Source organism: Glycine soja, chromosome 7, assembly GCF_004193775.1.
Source record: "Glycine soja cultivar W05 chromosome 7, ASM419377v2, whole genome shotgun sequence".
NCBI lineage: Eukaryota > Viridiplantae > Streptophyta > Magnoliopsida > Fabales > Fabaceae > Glycine > Glycine soja.
The window spans coordinates 9,912,461-9,924,937 of record NC_041008.1 but is presented as its reverse complement, the minus strand read 5'-3'; the positions used below and the strand labels follow the sequence as shown (position 1 = coordinate 9,924,937).

Here is a 12,477-nt window from a genome sequence, read left to right as displayed (position 1 = left end):
ATTAAAACAAAACAAAAATATTGTATGGGAACAGAAATCATTACTTTTATGTTAGAACGCACGTCAAAGTCACTTCATCCACTATCAACAACATTAAGTTTTTTGTCATTGCATGGACCAAAATAGAATTTAAAGTGTTTGTATAAGGTTTAAAATAAATTATTTTTAAGTGTAAGGACTAAAAGATAAAATTTGTGCAATTATATAAAAACTAAACGCTAAGATAGTACAAGTATAAAGACTTAAACGTTAAGTGCAATACACGTTAATGCCACATCATAGTTTGTTAACAACAATGTCTAGCTATTTTTAACGACATAGACCAAAACAGTACTAAAAAGTGCTTGTATAAATACTAAAATGAATAGTTTTCAAGTATAAAAAAAGTAAATTTATGTAATTATAGAAAATAAATGAGTAATTAAATATGTAAAAAAATTTATTTTTGATATTATACTTTATTATGATTTGACCTTAGAACAAAACTTGTTACATTTAAAAGTTCAAGGATAAGTTATTTTGACTAAATCTTGAGGAACTTAAAATACATTTTACCATTTATTTCTTTTATCTTGTTGGCGATTTTTTTTATTTTTTTATATTTTAATTTGATCTTTTATCTTTATTTTTGTATCAAAATAATTTATTATATTTATAAATATTTTTAATTTAAAATATACTTATGTTTATTTTGATCCTTAATAAACTATTGTTTGTGGTTAATGAGAGAAATAGGAACAGAGAGACAAAATGAGATGAGATAAATAATGTGATAAAGAGAGATAAAAAAAATTAAAAAAAATGAATAATATTACTCAGAAGATTTTGATAAGACATATAAATAATGTGTTACAGCCTTAAAAGAAGGAGTACCATGTTGATGGTTAAATTTTTCAGATAGTGAAATGCACTTGTTACTTCAATTGTTTCAGAGCTAAAACCAAGCTGGTGTAAGTGTTTAACCTTTCAGTTTCTACTTTTCAAACGTCACTAGATCGTTATATACACAAAACGTCACTAGGGTGGCCTAATTGTCTGGGCAACCAAATCTATTTTGAGCATGGAAGCCATAATTAGTAAACATCACATTCAAATAGAAGAGAACGGATAGAAGTTTTGATTATCTTTTGCTAGAACGCAGAAACATTTTGCTCAGAAGATATAAATAACAACAAAATAGTTATCCAAACTATCATTTGGAAAACTGTTCACACTGAACTAAATATAGGCAAAGTAAGACATATCATGAGAAGAAGAATTATTATTTCTTGGCAATGAACAAGCTCCATATTTGTTCACCATCTGCCCCCCGCATCTGCTTGGCCTTCCATCTTTCAGTAATTTCATTGTAGTCTTCCTGAAAGCAATGATTCCACCAGTGAATGCTTTGAAATTAAAACTGACAAGTGACTAAAAGATTTCTACTAACAATAGACTCTCTAATGTTCTCTTTTCAACACTATTTTTTATTGATTAAAATTTCTCTTATTAATTAAAATTTATGAGAATCTCACTAATTTGAGAACTGGACCCCTCATATGGGAGCAACATGATTTCCACCAAATAAGGGTACGTCTGTAAGAAACTAAGTGTGTTGCTAACATTCTTCTGATTTTGTAATATTCAATAAATTTTAACCAATAATAAAGTATGTGTTGGAGAATGTTACTAACATTGATCTAGTTAACAAAGTTAATGTCCCTAACTAAATTAATCAGCTTTCTTAATGAGTTTGAATTAGTTAAAATAGAGCCTTATGTATAAGGCGTTGTTGTTGTTGTTGTAGAGCCTTATGTATAGAAATGGGATAATAACATAGTATGTTAAAAAGATACAAAATGTTCCACCTCCGAGAAGTCATCAATGAAATCATCCTTCTTGCTGTGAAGGGCATTTAACTCCTGTTGTAGTGTTTTCATGAACTGGGACACACAAGTAGTCACGTAATAATTTTGTTAGTACTCCATAAGGACAGTAAAATATAATTTGTCAAAAAAGCAATCTAAAAGCATTATCATGGGTTCTAACATACCAAATTAGTTCGATCCTCGGCAACAACATCATCAAATCCAGCATTCTCGAGCATCTGTGCATGATTTAGAATACAAGAAGCATGTCATGTAAAAGAGTTGTAACAGGAAATAATTTCAAGTGTGATAGAGAAGCCAAAAATGATGACACTAATAATATTTGCTACCATACCCGACAATATGTTTTCATGTCATGAATATAATATCCCCCTTTCTTTATATACTCAGCATATCCTAATGATAGACTTCCTTCACTTTTGCAGTAATCAGTAATCAGAAGTGTACCTCCACGCTTCAACCATTTGTAAAATGATCTGAATAGTGATGGCTTATCCTGTATAAATCCACAAAAAAATTGCAGAAAACAGAAGTTAGAAATATGAAATGAATTGAAAAGCGTGTAACAATGTGTGGCATTAACCAACCAAAAATTAAGACAGATGGTTCCTTACTTTGATGTGTAACAATGTGTCACGGGAATAGATTACATCAAATGTATTCACAGGAAATGTTTTTTTAGTGCAATCGGCACACTCAAATTCTACACAGCATTTGAGTCCAATAGCACGTTCAATGGCAAGAGAAATTATGTTTATGGAGAGGTCAATGCCAACAACCTCAACATCAAAATTTTCTGCCATGTAAATGTCACCTCCCCCAGTACCACAACCAACATCCAGTACTTTCTGGCCAGGTTTTAGTCCCAACTTTGCCACGAATTCCTTGGTTGTTTCTGTACAAGGAATGAGCACTTGCACTTTAGAAACACATGAAATCTACTATGACTGATTCCAAAAATAAACAAATGGCACCTTCTAGATTTTAATTAGCACCATACACATGGAACTTTTCAGAAAAAAAGAATATTACAAAATATGATATAGTATATCAAATCATCCATCAGTCTAAGAATGAGAGATATAATCAAAATGAGAACAATATAAATAAAAAAAAAATCAGAATAAAAGGCTGGAAATACAGGATTTCTTATTTCTTTATTTCAAATCTGTTTATTGCACAGACAACCTTTATTCTTTTATGAATCCAAAACATGATGTTCCTAAAGGCAAAGGAAGTGTCATAAAACCTTGTACCAAGGCATTATTAATATTTGACTGCACCTAATCTTTATAATGATTTGGTGTTACTTTTAGAAAGCACTTATCAAACCTTTCATCCATCCCATGGCTCAGGTAAGATTATAAGAGGGCATCATTGAGAAAGATCATTCTTCCATACATCCCTACCTTAATGAAAGGAAAATTCTCCATCACATAACAAAGCATAAGAGAGAAAGGAAAATGACAACATACCAAGTCCTCCTGTGCTCACAAAACCTTGACCAAAAACACTCTCATAAAGTAAAATATCCTTATGATTATACTCAACACTATCTAAGAACCTCTGGAACCCCCTATCATCCTGTGATCTAACTTTTTTCCATATCCAGCAAATCTGCATGACAGGGTTACTATTTTAATCATATATTGTCAATCAATTGAATAAACTAAAATAAGATATAATAATTAAAAGAAATAGAAACCATGTTTTGTTACCTGATTTTGATTCTTCTTATTTCGGACATAAGCTCCAATACATTTACATCCAACAAGGGAAAGTTCAAAGGAATTCCGGGTATCATCACTCGTATGGCACTCTTTAAATACCTACTTAACATGAGAAAGATAATCAAAACCAAGCATGTTTAGAAATTAGAATGATAGTAGAATATGAGTATAGAAAATTAGGTGTATCAATAATAACATTAGCTTACAAGCCTAAATGTATTTTTTTTTTACCGATAAAAAAACATTTAGGCTTGAAGTGTTAATGTGTTTTTACATATCAAAAATCATGTTTAATATGACTTTTAAGATAATTATTATAAAAATTGATAAATTTATTATATATAATAATTTATGATTCAATGACATGGTAAAAAAATCTTTACAATGTCACTGCATATATTGTTTATTGTTTGTAAAATTAATGAACATAGGCACATCTTTGGTCTTTATCATCACAAACTCAACCATTTTCTGTTGAATAACTCCGACTAATTGTTGTACTTTAATATGATCTTAAAAGTTTTATCTCCATAAAGTGTAAGTAAAGAGCATTCCATATAAAGTTGCTGTCAACCTCATTTTATTCATGCAATTGTTTGAAAGGGACAAAGAGGGAATAGTAATTACACTCGAAACAAACCTTAGTGTAAAATCTAGGCTCCCTATAGTGAGTCGGGTTGTATTTTCTCTTGGAATCTCCAGATTGGTGGAAACATGATTCTCTGAAGAATACATATCCACCAACTTTTAACCATTTGATCATCCTTGCAGCTAAATTCTCAACCTGAAACGAATCAAGGGAAATAATAAAAGCCTTAACTATAAGGAGGAAGAGGGAAAGAAAAAAAAAAAGTAGTGACAAGGAAGCAATGTCACTATTTCTCACAGTGATGAAAAACCTCAAGGGGGCAAAAATGGAAAAAATTCATCTTCTTTTATTTATTTCCAATACTTTGACATGAGCATCAACTACTTTCAAATTCACCAATAGACGATAGCTAGAAACATCAATACATCATTGTCATTGATTGCAAAAGGAAAAGGACAGAACCAACAAAGACCAAAAGAAGCCTTTAAACACAATGTAAATTTAAAACGAACGCTATTTCACATCACCAAATTTAATATCAAAATTATACAACCTGGTCATTATCACTTGGAAGTTAATTGGGACCATAACGGATTATGTCATACATCATGTTATCTTCAGATTGTCTAAACTGATAACAAAACCAAGAAATTTTCTATGCTTCAATTTTTCTACAAAACAAAAAAAGAAAAAAAACTCACCTCTTTATCTGAAAGATACATGAGTAACCAATTGGAGAACATCAGATCAACTGATCCTTCAGAAATATGCAAGTTTGGAGAAGTGACATCAGCACACATGAACTTGACATTCTTGTGGTGTCCATTAATGCTTTCATTCTGCAGAAAGATTATGTGAGATGAGAAACCAATTAAGGTCATTATATTAGTCATTACATTATATCACAATATGGGTGGGACCAATTTTTTTATAAAAAAAATAGACAAACATAATTATTAATTAGTGTTCAAAGTGTGGTAAGAAATTGGTATTACCTTCTTTATAGCACTCTCAATGAAATCCACAGCAAGCAACTGGCCAGCTTTCTTGGCCAATTCACCTGTGAATCTTCCAATACCTGCTCCAAGTTCTACAACTGATTTTCCTTCATATGCTGGTAGTAGGGACAAAACCTATGTGACAAAAAAATAGATGAATCACAAAATCACTTGCTCGGAAAAGAAAAGAAAAACAAAGGGATACTGATAAAAAGGTACAAGAAGAAATTTTCTAGCCTCTCATCTTGCTTCTTATATTAGAAAGGGAAGTTGGCCAATAATTTAGTACTTCAAACTAACAATCATAAGGGAAAGTATACATTCACGTATAAAGTATATACAGAATCTCATGTATCACTTTTCTGAACTTTTCACTTCAACCAAAAAGACACTGAAAAGATAAACAATCTTACTGTAATTATTTTTTTAATATCTATATGTTATTATTTAAGAATTTAATAATATAATAACCTATTCAAATTATGTCCCTATCAGAATTAAGGGTCACCGTCCTCTAACTAACGTCCAAATTACTATCATGCGCATAATAACAGAAAAGGCGATGACCCCTAAAACAAAGAATCCAAACGAGATAGAATGAAAACATTTCTCTTTTAGAGAAAGCAATTTATTTGGAGTCTTATAATCATTCATTGCATGTCATAACAATGTCAGCATAAACTATGAATAAAATACGGATAATTTTAATTGTTACATGATAAAAAATTTAGAAATAAAATATTTATTATATTAAAATATAAATAATTTAAAACATTTAACGTGATATATTTAATTTTGAGTTTAATTTAATATACTGTTAATTTATTTAGACATTTTCACCATCAATTTGTTATAAATCATTCTAAAAATTACATTTAGAGTATTTTTTATTTTACAAAAGTTAACAATTTTACTCTACATGATAATTTATATTTTAATGATTCAGTGAACTATATTTTAATTAATTTCTTTAATTCTATCAATATTCTTAAAAGTTAACACTTAATAACAAAGAACATATTAGAAAATACCATTCCTCGCATAATAGAGAGCATATAAAAAAATAATATTAAAATTCTATAAAAATAAAAAATATATATATACTAGCATTAATATTATGTGATGCAAGAAAGTATATTAGAATTGAGTTCTTGACTCTCTTTTTGTGTGTTCTTTTGTCGTATAAAATATTTTGTTGATTAGAATTTAAATTCTGAACTATTTGATTAAGGAGCATAAATCGTATCAATTGTTGTTGGTGGTCAAGAATATTCATTAATTTTTACTCTTGTTAGAATTCAAGCACTATAACTGAATTTTAGTGAGTCTAAAATAATATTTACAGAAAAAAAATATGATAAATGAGTACAGTAATAGAAATGCTAATAATAGATGAAGGTTATTAACTTATTATAAGCATGAATGAAGTATGGAGAGGAAAAGGATCGGAAAGGCACGCACTTCGGGTCTTTCTTCCTTGTCGAGATCAGAGGCGTTGGAATCGAGCATCATTGACTCTACGGACAAATCTGTGGTATGTTCAATCCAGTAGCTTCTCTGAACGCAACGTTCATCTACAACATCAACATTAATAAATTAATTTCCTCACGAACATATATTCTTAGTATCGATCTCATTCACGTAATTATATAATTAATTCATATAGAAAAGAATAAGCAACAATTATCATAGCCAGTATAAGTGTACATAGAAAATTAACTAATAAAGGATGAGGAACGTATATGAATAATATGATTATGAAGTAATGATGATCACCTTGCACCGTCGCCAAGGAAGCCATATATGGCTGACAGAATGAAGAAAACAGAAACAAATTAAGACCAAATGGATTGTTATGAGCTCTATACCCTTCGTCTTCTATTCTTTGCTTTGCAACTTCGTTCGTTCTTACCTCCATTTATAGCTTTCCCGTCATTTTTTTCTTTGACGGGATGAGCCTTGGCCCCTCTTTTTTTACTATGTAAGCGCACTTCCTTACATATATAATACACACCCACCTTCACATGTTACTACGTATTGTTTTTTACGCTATTCATTCATTCAATCATTTTTTTTGTTAGTAAAGAGGAGAGAAATAATATAGAAGAGAAATTTTATATTTATTTTATCTATATCTTTTATATTCTACTTTAATTCAGTTTTTTTATTATTTTCATCCTTTAAACCAAAGACATTGTCTTGCCCATTAATAAGCACACCATGTTTTTTTTCATATTTCCCAATTTTTAAAAATAATATATATATATATATATATATATATATATATATAATATTATACATAATATTCTAATTATAGGAATATTTTTTATTTAAGTAAAAACTATAGTTAAGTAGATTGAATTGAGAGAGAAAGAAAAACCAAAGAGAATTAATTTATTAATATAGATAACTGTGATTTGAGACAAAAATAATAATATAATTTTTTTTAAAAAAATTAAGATTAAAATGTGAAATTTTTAAGTAATTTTTTTAAAATAAATAAATATCAAAATGAAAATAAATTTAAAAAACCACTAATTTATTTTTTAAAAAAGAATAAAAATAAATCTTAGAGAAATATAAAATTAGTTTTACAATAAAAAGAATATAACAAAAGAAGTCCTTACTATGTGACATACTTATAGTTTCTTACCCCCAAAACTAATTTATCTTATATAATCATCGCTGCAAAATATTGCAGTCAATATAACACTATAGTCCTCACTAACAACGAAAGTTTACTATAAAAAAAGAAAAAAAGATAACCCCCAAGTAGATCGATCAGCTAAACTGTAAAATCTTGCTACTTTGCAACCTGCAAATCTAAAGGAATTGAGAATTATATATAGGGCAAGTAATATCAATAAAGGCGAAATAAACAAAGTGAAAGGGGAAAAATGTAACTTACATGACTTTTTTCAGAAAGTAGCATGACTTGCACATAAGATATAACTGGAGAAATTAAACTTATAGCAAATCAAATCACAAATAAAAAGTTTTTTTCCCGAAGAGACTTGCTTATAATTGTGAAAATAGTATAAATTAAGATTTATTTACAATAACCAAAAGTGATCTATATGGGAAGCTAGGGAGTAATATCAACCTCTTCAAGTCAAGAACCTAGCTATCCTACCCAACATCAACTCATGGTTAAGGAGTGCCCATCCTATACAACCATGTAATTAAAAGCATTTAAAACTAAGGGCCATGTCTCATTAGTAGCAATTAGCAAATCGTGGATAAGATTTGTTCTCCCTACAACCACATAAAATTTATCCCAAATCAGCTGTTGATTAAGCCATGGTTAGTGACCTTCACCTTGTAATCTCAAAAAGATGGTACATGTGAGAATTTCTAAGGTGTCCCAATAATTTTAGGAATTTTGATATTGATAGTTTCTTAATCAATTAAATTATATGTCATTTTTTATTAATTATTTTTTGTTTTTTAAAATTAGTCCTTCATTATTATTTTTTAAAATTGTAACTTTTTTAAATTAGAAAATATGATTAAAGATAATTTTAGACATCTGAACCTAAAATTTTTAGTTACTTTCAACACCTTTTATATAAAAATATTTTGGGATTTAGGGATTAAAAATTTCTTATTATTGTTTCCTAAGCATAGATTTTATAAAAAGTGTTGAAAGTAACTAAAAAGATTTTAGGGATCAGAAATTATAAAGTTATCTTCAATCATATTTTCTAATTTAAAAAATTTACAATTTTAAAATTTTAAAAAAACTATTAAGGACTAATTTGAAGAAAAAAATAATTAATGAGAAGATAACATATAATTTGATTAGTTAAAAAATTACCAGTATGAAAATTTCTAAATTATTGGGGTCAACATAAAAACTGTGTTGTATAAGTTCATTCACCCAATAGCAAAAATGAATGAAGTTGTTCAAAACCTCCAATGTGTTTTGCTGTGTAAAATGTCTTCTTTAAACCCTCTCCAATCTATTTTTATAAACTGGCGTACTTGGATTATGCTATTATGTACTGTTGTGCATACTATACTAGGGAGCACAACATGGATGTTTAAATCTAGCTTGCTTTTACTCGAGAAGTTTCAATTGTACACTTTTTTTATAGGTGGTGCTGTTCAAAATAGCCGCGCCAATCTTCTAAATAGTCATACATATACTGTCTTCTACATTCAATTTGTGTTCTTCTTGCTACAATTTTAAATATAAACAAAAAAAAAAACAAAAGTGACTCCTTTTTAATAAATGTTGACAACACATGAACTCATCAGATATACAATAATTAAAGAAAATTAGAAAAAAAAATCATTTAAAGCTTAAATATGTAATATAAAATAAATCGATCTGTTTCCCTAGGTAAACAGACAAAATGTCAATTTATCATTGAAATTATTTTAGACTCATATCTCCATCACATTTCAGTTCCATTAGAATTAATTCTAACAAAATTTAAAATAAATAGAAATTGAGAAATCAATGATGATGTATTTTTACAATTTTCAAGTCACAAAATTCTCACTAACGTGCTTTTTTTCTTTCATGTAGTGTCTTGTCCTTTTCTCCTTTCTTTATTTCCAAATTAAAAATAAACACCAAGAAAAAAGTAGATCAATGAGAATAATAGACTTTTTAGAAAATAAAATAATATTTGATATTGGCAATCATCAATATTAAAATATACCGTCCATTTAAATTTTACAAATAAAAATGAAGATTTATTAAGTATATATTGATGGAAATGCTTATCTATATATAAGTAAAATTAATTGAACAATAGCATTAAATAAAATGCATAGTCAACTTAAAAATTCCATTAAATGCTATATTTTTTTAAATACAATAAATTTTATGTTTATTAAATATATATTGCAAAATTTATTAAAATGTTACTATACAGAAAATTAGTTATCATAAAATTTAGCACCCACAAAAAAGACACAATATTTTTTATGATTTTTCATTATTTTCTAGAAAAATAAATTATTTTATAAAATATATTTAAAATAAAAAATTTCAAATAATTAAATATGAATTGATATATATATATATATATATATATATATATATATATATATATATTCATTTTTCTCTTGATTTTCATGTTTAATCATTATTTTAAAGTAACAATATTTAAATGAATATTAAGATCCTGATTCATCTAAAATTTTATTTTATGTTAACACTTTAATTTAAACATTCTTTACTGTTCATACTCATTGATAAGTGCACCAATTTATTCAAGTAGTAATTAAAACGATAAGACCGAGTATCATATCCACGGGAAATTTATTATACTTTAATGACGCATATTTAATTTGTAAACAATTTTTAAATACAGTAAAGCATAATGAAATAGTTCATTCATGTCATCAAGTAAATTGTAACAATTTTTCACAACTTAAAAGCAAATGCTAGAAATAAATGATGAGTTGTAAGATGAAACAAATACCAAGGTGAATATGTCGGGAAGTAATCTACTGAACTTTCTCTTGACGTGATTAAAGAAGTTTTTCTCTATTTAACATTATCCTAATGTTTTTTGCACCGCCAAATTACTCTAACTGTAATACCTCACATGAAAGAGTCTAACCCTCTTAGTTTCATTCTTGATTCATCAACAAATTCAATCTAAGTGAGCCGCATTACGAATTAGATGTTAAGTAGATTACTTCACACTATTTCTAGAAATGAAGGTCTCTAGCTGCTCCACCAAGTTCTAAGGACTAAAAGTATTTTCCAATACTTAAATCCTAATAAAACATATCAATGGATGATCAAGCCACAAATATGGAAAATAAACACAGATAGAAGCAGAGAACACTAGCCAATAATCTTAAATAGATAGTTAGAGTTTTTACATCAAGAGTGTTCAGTGGAAAAACTCCCCAACAATGAAGTGTTTAGCCTTCCATTAACATGGAGAGCTCATTACAAAGCTAAAAACAAGATAGAAATGGAGTGGTGAAGTAAAGGTATGAAGAAAGCAGCCTCCTTTTCTTCCCTCAGCCTTGATGCTCTATTTTTTTCTTACCCACACTGCATGTGTCATTTGGATTCCCTTTCTCTTCTAGCTTTAAAGACTTTTGGACTTCTCAGATTACGAATGCGCGCTCAGCGAGCATGTCTCGCTGAGCGAGAGTTAGTGACTGGACACTTAACGAATGTGGACGTGCTAAGCACAAGAAGCGACAAAGGTTTTGTTGGGCGGGTTGGCTACGCGGTTAGCGCGCTGCTCTCTGACTTTACATTCTCTAGGGTTCTTCTCTCGTTGGGCGAGCTAGCTTTCTCGCTAAGCGAATTAGCCTCACTTAGCTAGTCGAGCTCGCTGAACGAGCTCTTCAGCAACAATTCCAAAACTTCTTTTCTTAAACCTGAAAATCCAAATAATAACAATATCAATCATCAAAATGAAGCCTCCACTATGTAAAACTCAAACAAAATCAATTATTTACAAATCTCACAAAAGAAACTATAAAATTAGAGGCACATTGCTACTTTTTATCTACTTTTTAATGCATTTTGTACTCTTGAATAGAAATTATCATTTACACATTCCAATTTTATTTTATAAATTTAATTATAATAAATTAATATTTAATTATTTATTACAAATAATTAAATTAAAATTAAAATCATAAATATTATATGATAAAAGGTCCTAGTCTCAGAAGAGATGCGGCATTAAGAGCTATTCATAGAAGTGTATTATTAAATTTTATATGAGATGTAATTCCTATGCCACATAATGGATATAGGTCTTCTAAAAAATAAACATTTGTAAAACTAAAAAGAAACATTGAAAAGATTTCAAGAGAAATAAACAAGTCAAGGGTTTGATCAAAATAATATATTACTAGGGTTCGAGAAAAAAAGTAAGAGTATCTACTCAGACACTACAATAAAAGTGTGTTGAATCAAGAATATATTTATCAAATTTTTACTATTGTTTTCCTTTGCTTCTTGAAAGAAATACTTAAACCTAATTCATAAGTTATAGAGAAATCAAAGATAGATTGTCCTTTTTCATTTAGACATTCTCAAAATTCAAAACAAACTATAGATTTTTCAAATGGCTCGCCATACTACCACCAACAAGCCTACTAAGATCCCCAGGGGAAAAAAACAATATTTTCCTTTTAAGGAACACCTTGAACCAATCCATCCAAAAGTTTTCTTTCACAATTTTCTTTTATCCTACTTGCACTGATAATATTGATGATCTAAAGTGTAGAGTTTTCAAATAAGTTGGTGTGGCCTAGCCTGACAAGCCAAATGATAAAAATGAGTTGGCTCAGCTTGACCT

At 28.6% G+C, this 12,477-nt stretch overlaps 1 protein-coding gene across 1 annotated transcript; it reads right to left on the bottom strand.

The window, feature by feature from the left end:
- Positions 1–1,065: 1,065 nt before the first annotated feature.
- Positions 1,066–7,161, bottom strand: LOC114418788 (phosphoethanolamine N-methyltransferase-like). Its single transcript, XM_028384295.1, has 12 exons — positions 6,962–7,161; positions 6,647–6,759; positions 5,183–5,320; positions 4,889–5,026; positions 4,239–4,382; positions 3,587–3,697; positions 3,344–3,485; positions 2,483–2,763; positions 2,203–2,364; positions 2,033–2,086; positions 1,848–1,922; positions 1,066–1,357 (listed from the first exon to the last, which is right to left on the bottom strand). The coding sequence occupies exons 1-12, from the start codon at positions 7,101–7,103 to the stop codon at positions 1,262–1,264; spliced, it is 1,596 nt and encodes a 531-aa protein (XP_028240096.1). The 5' UTR covers positions 7,104–7,161; the 3' UTR covers positions 1,066–1,261.
- Positions 7,162–12,477: the final 5,316 nt, after the last annotated feature.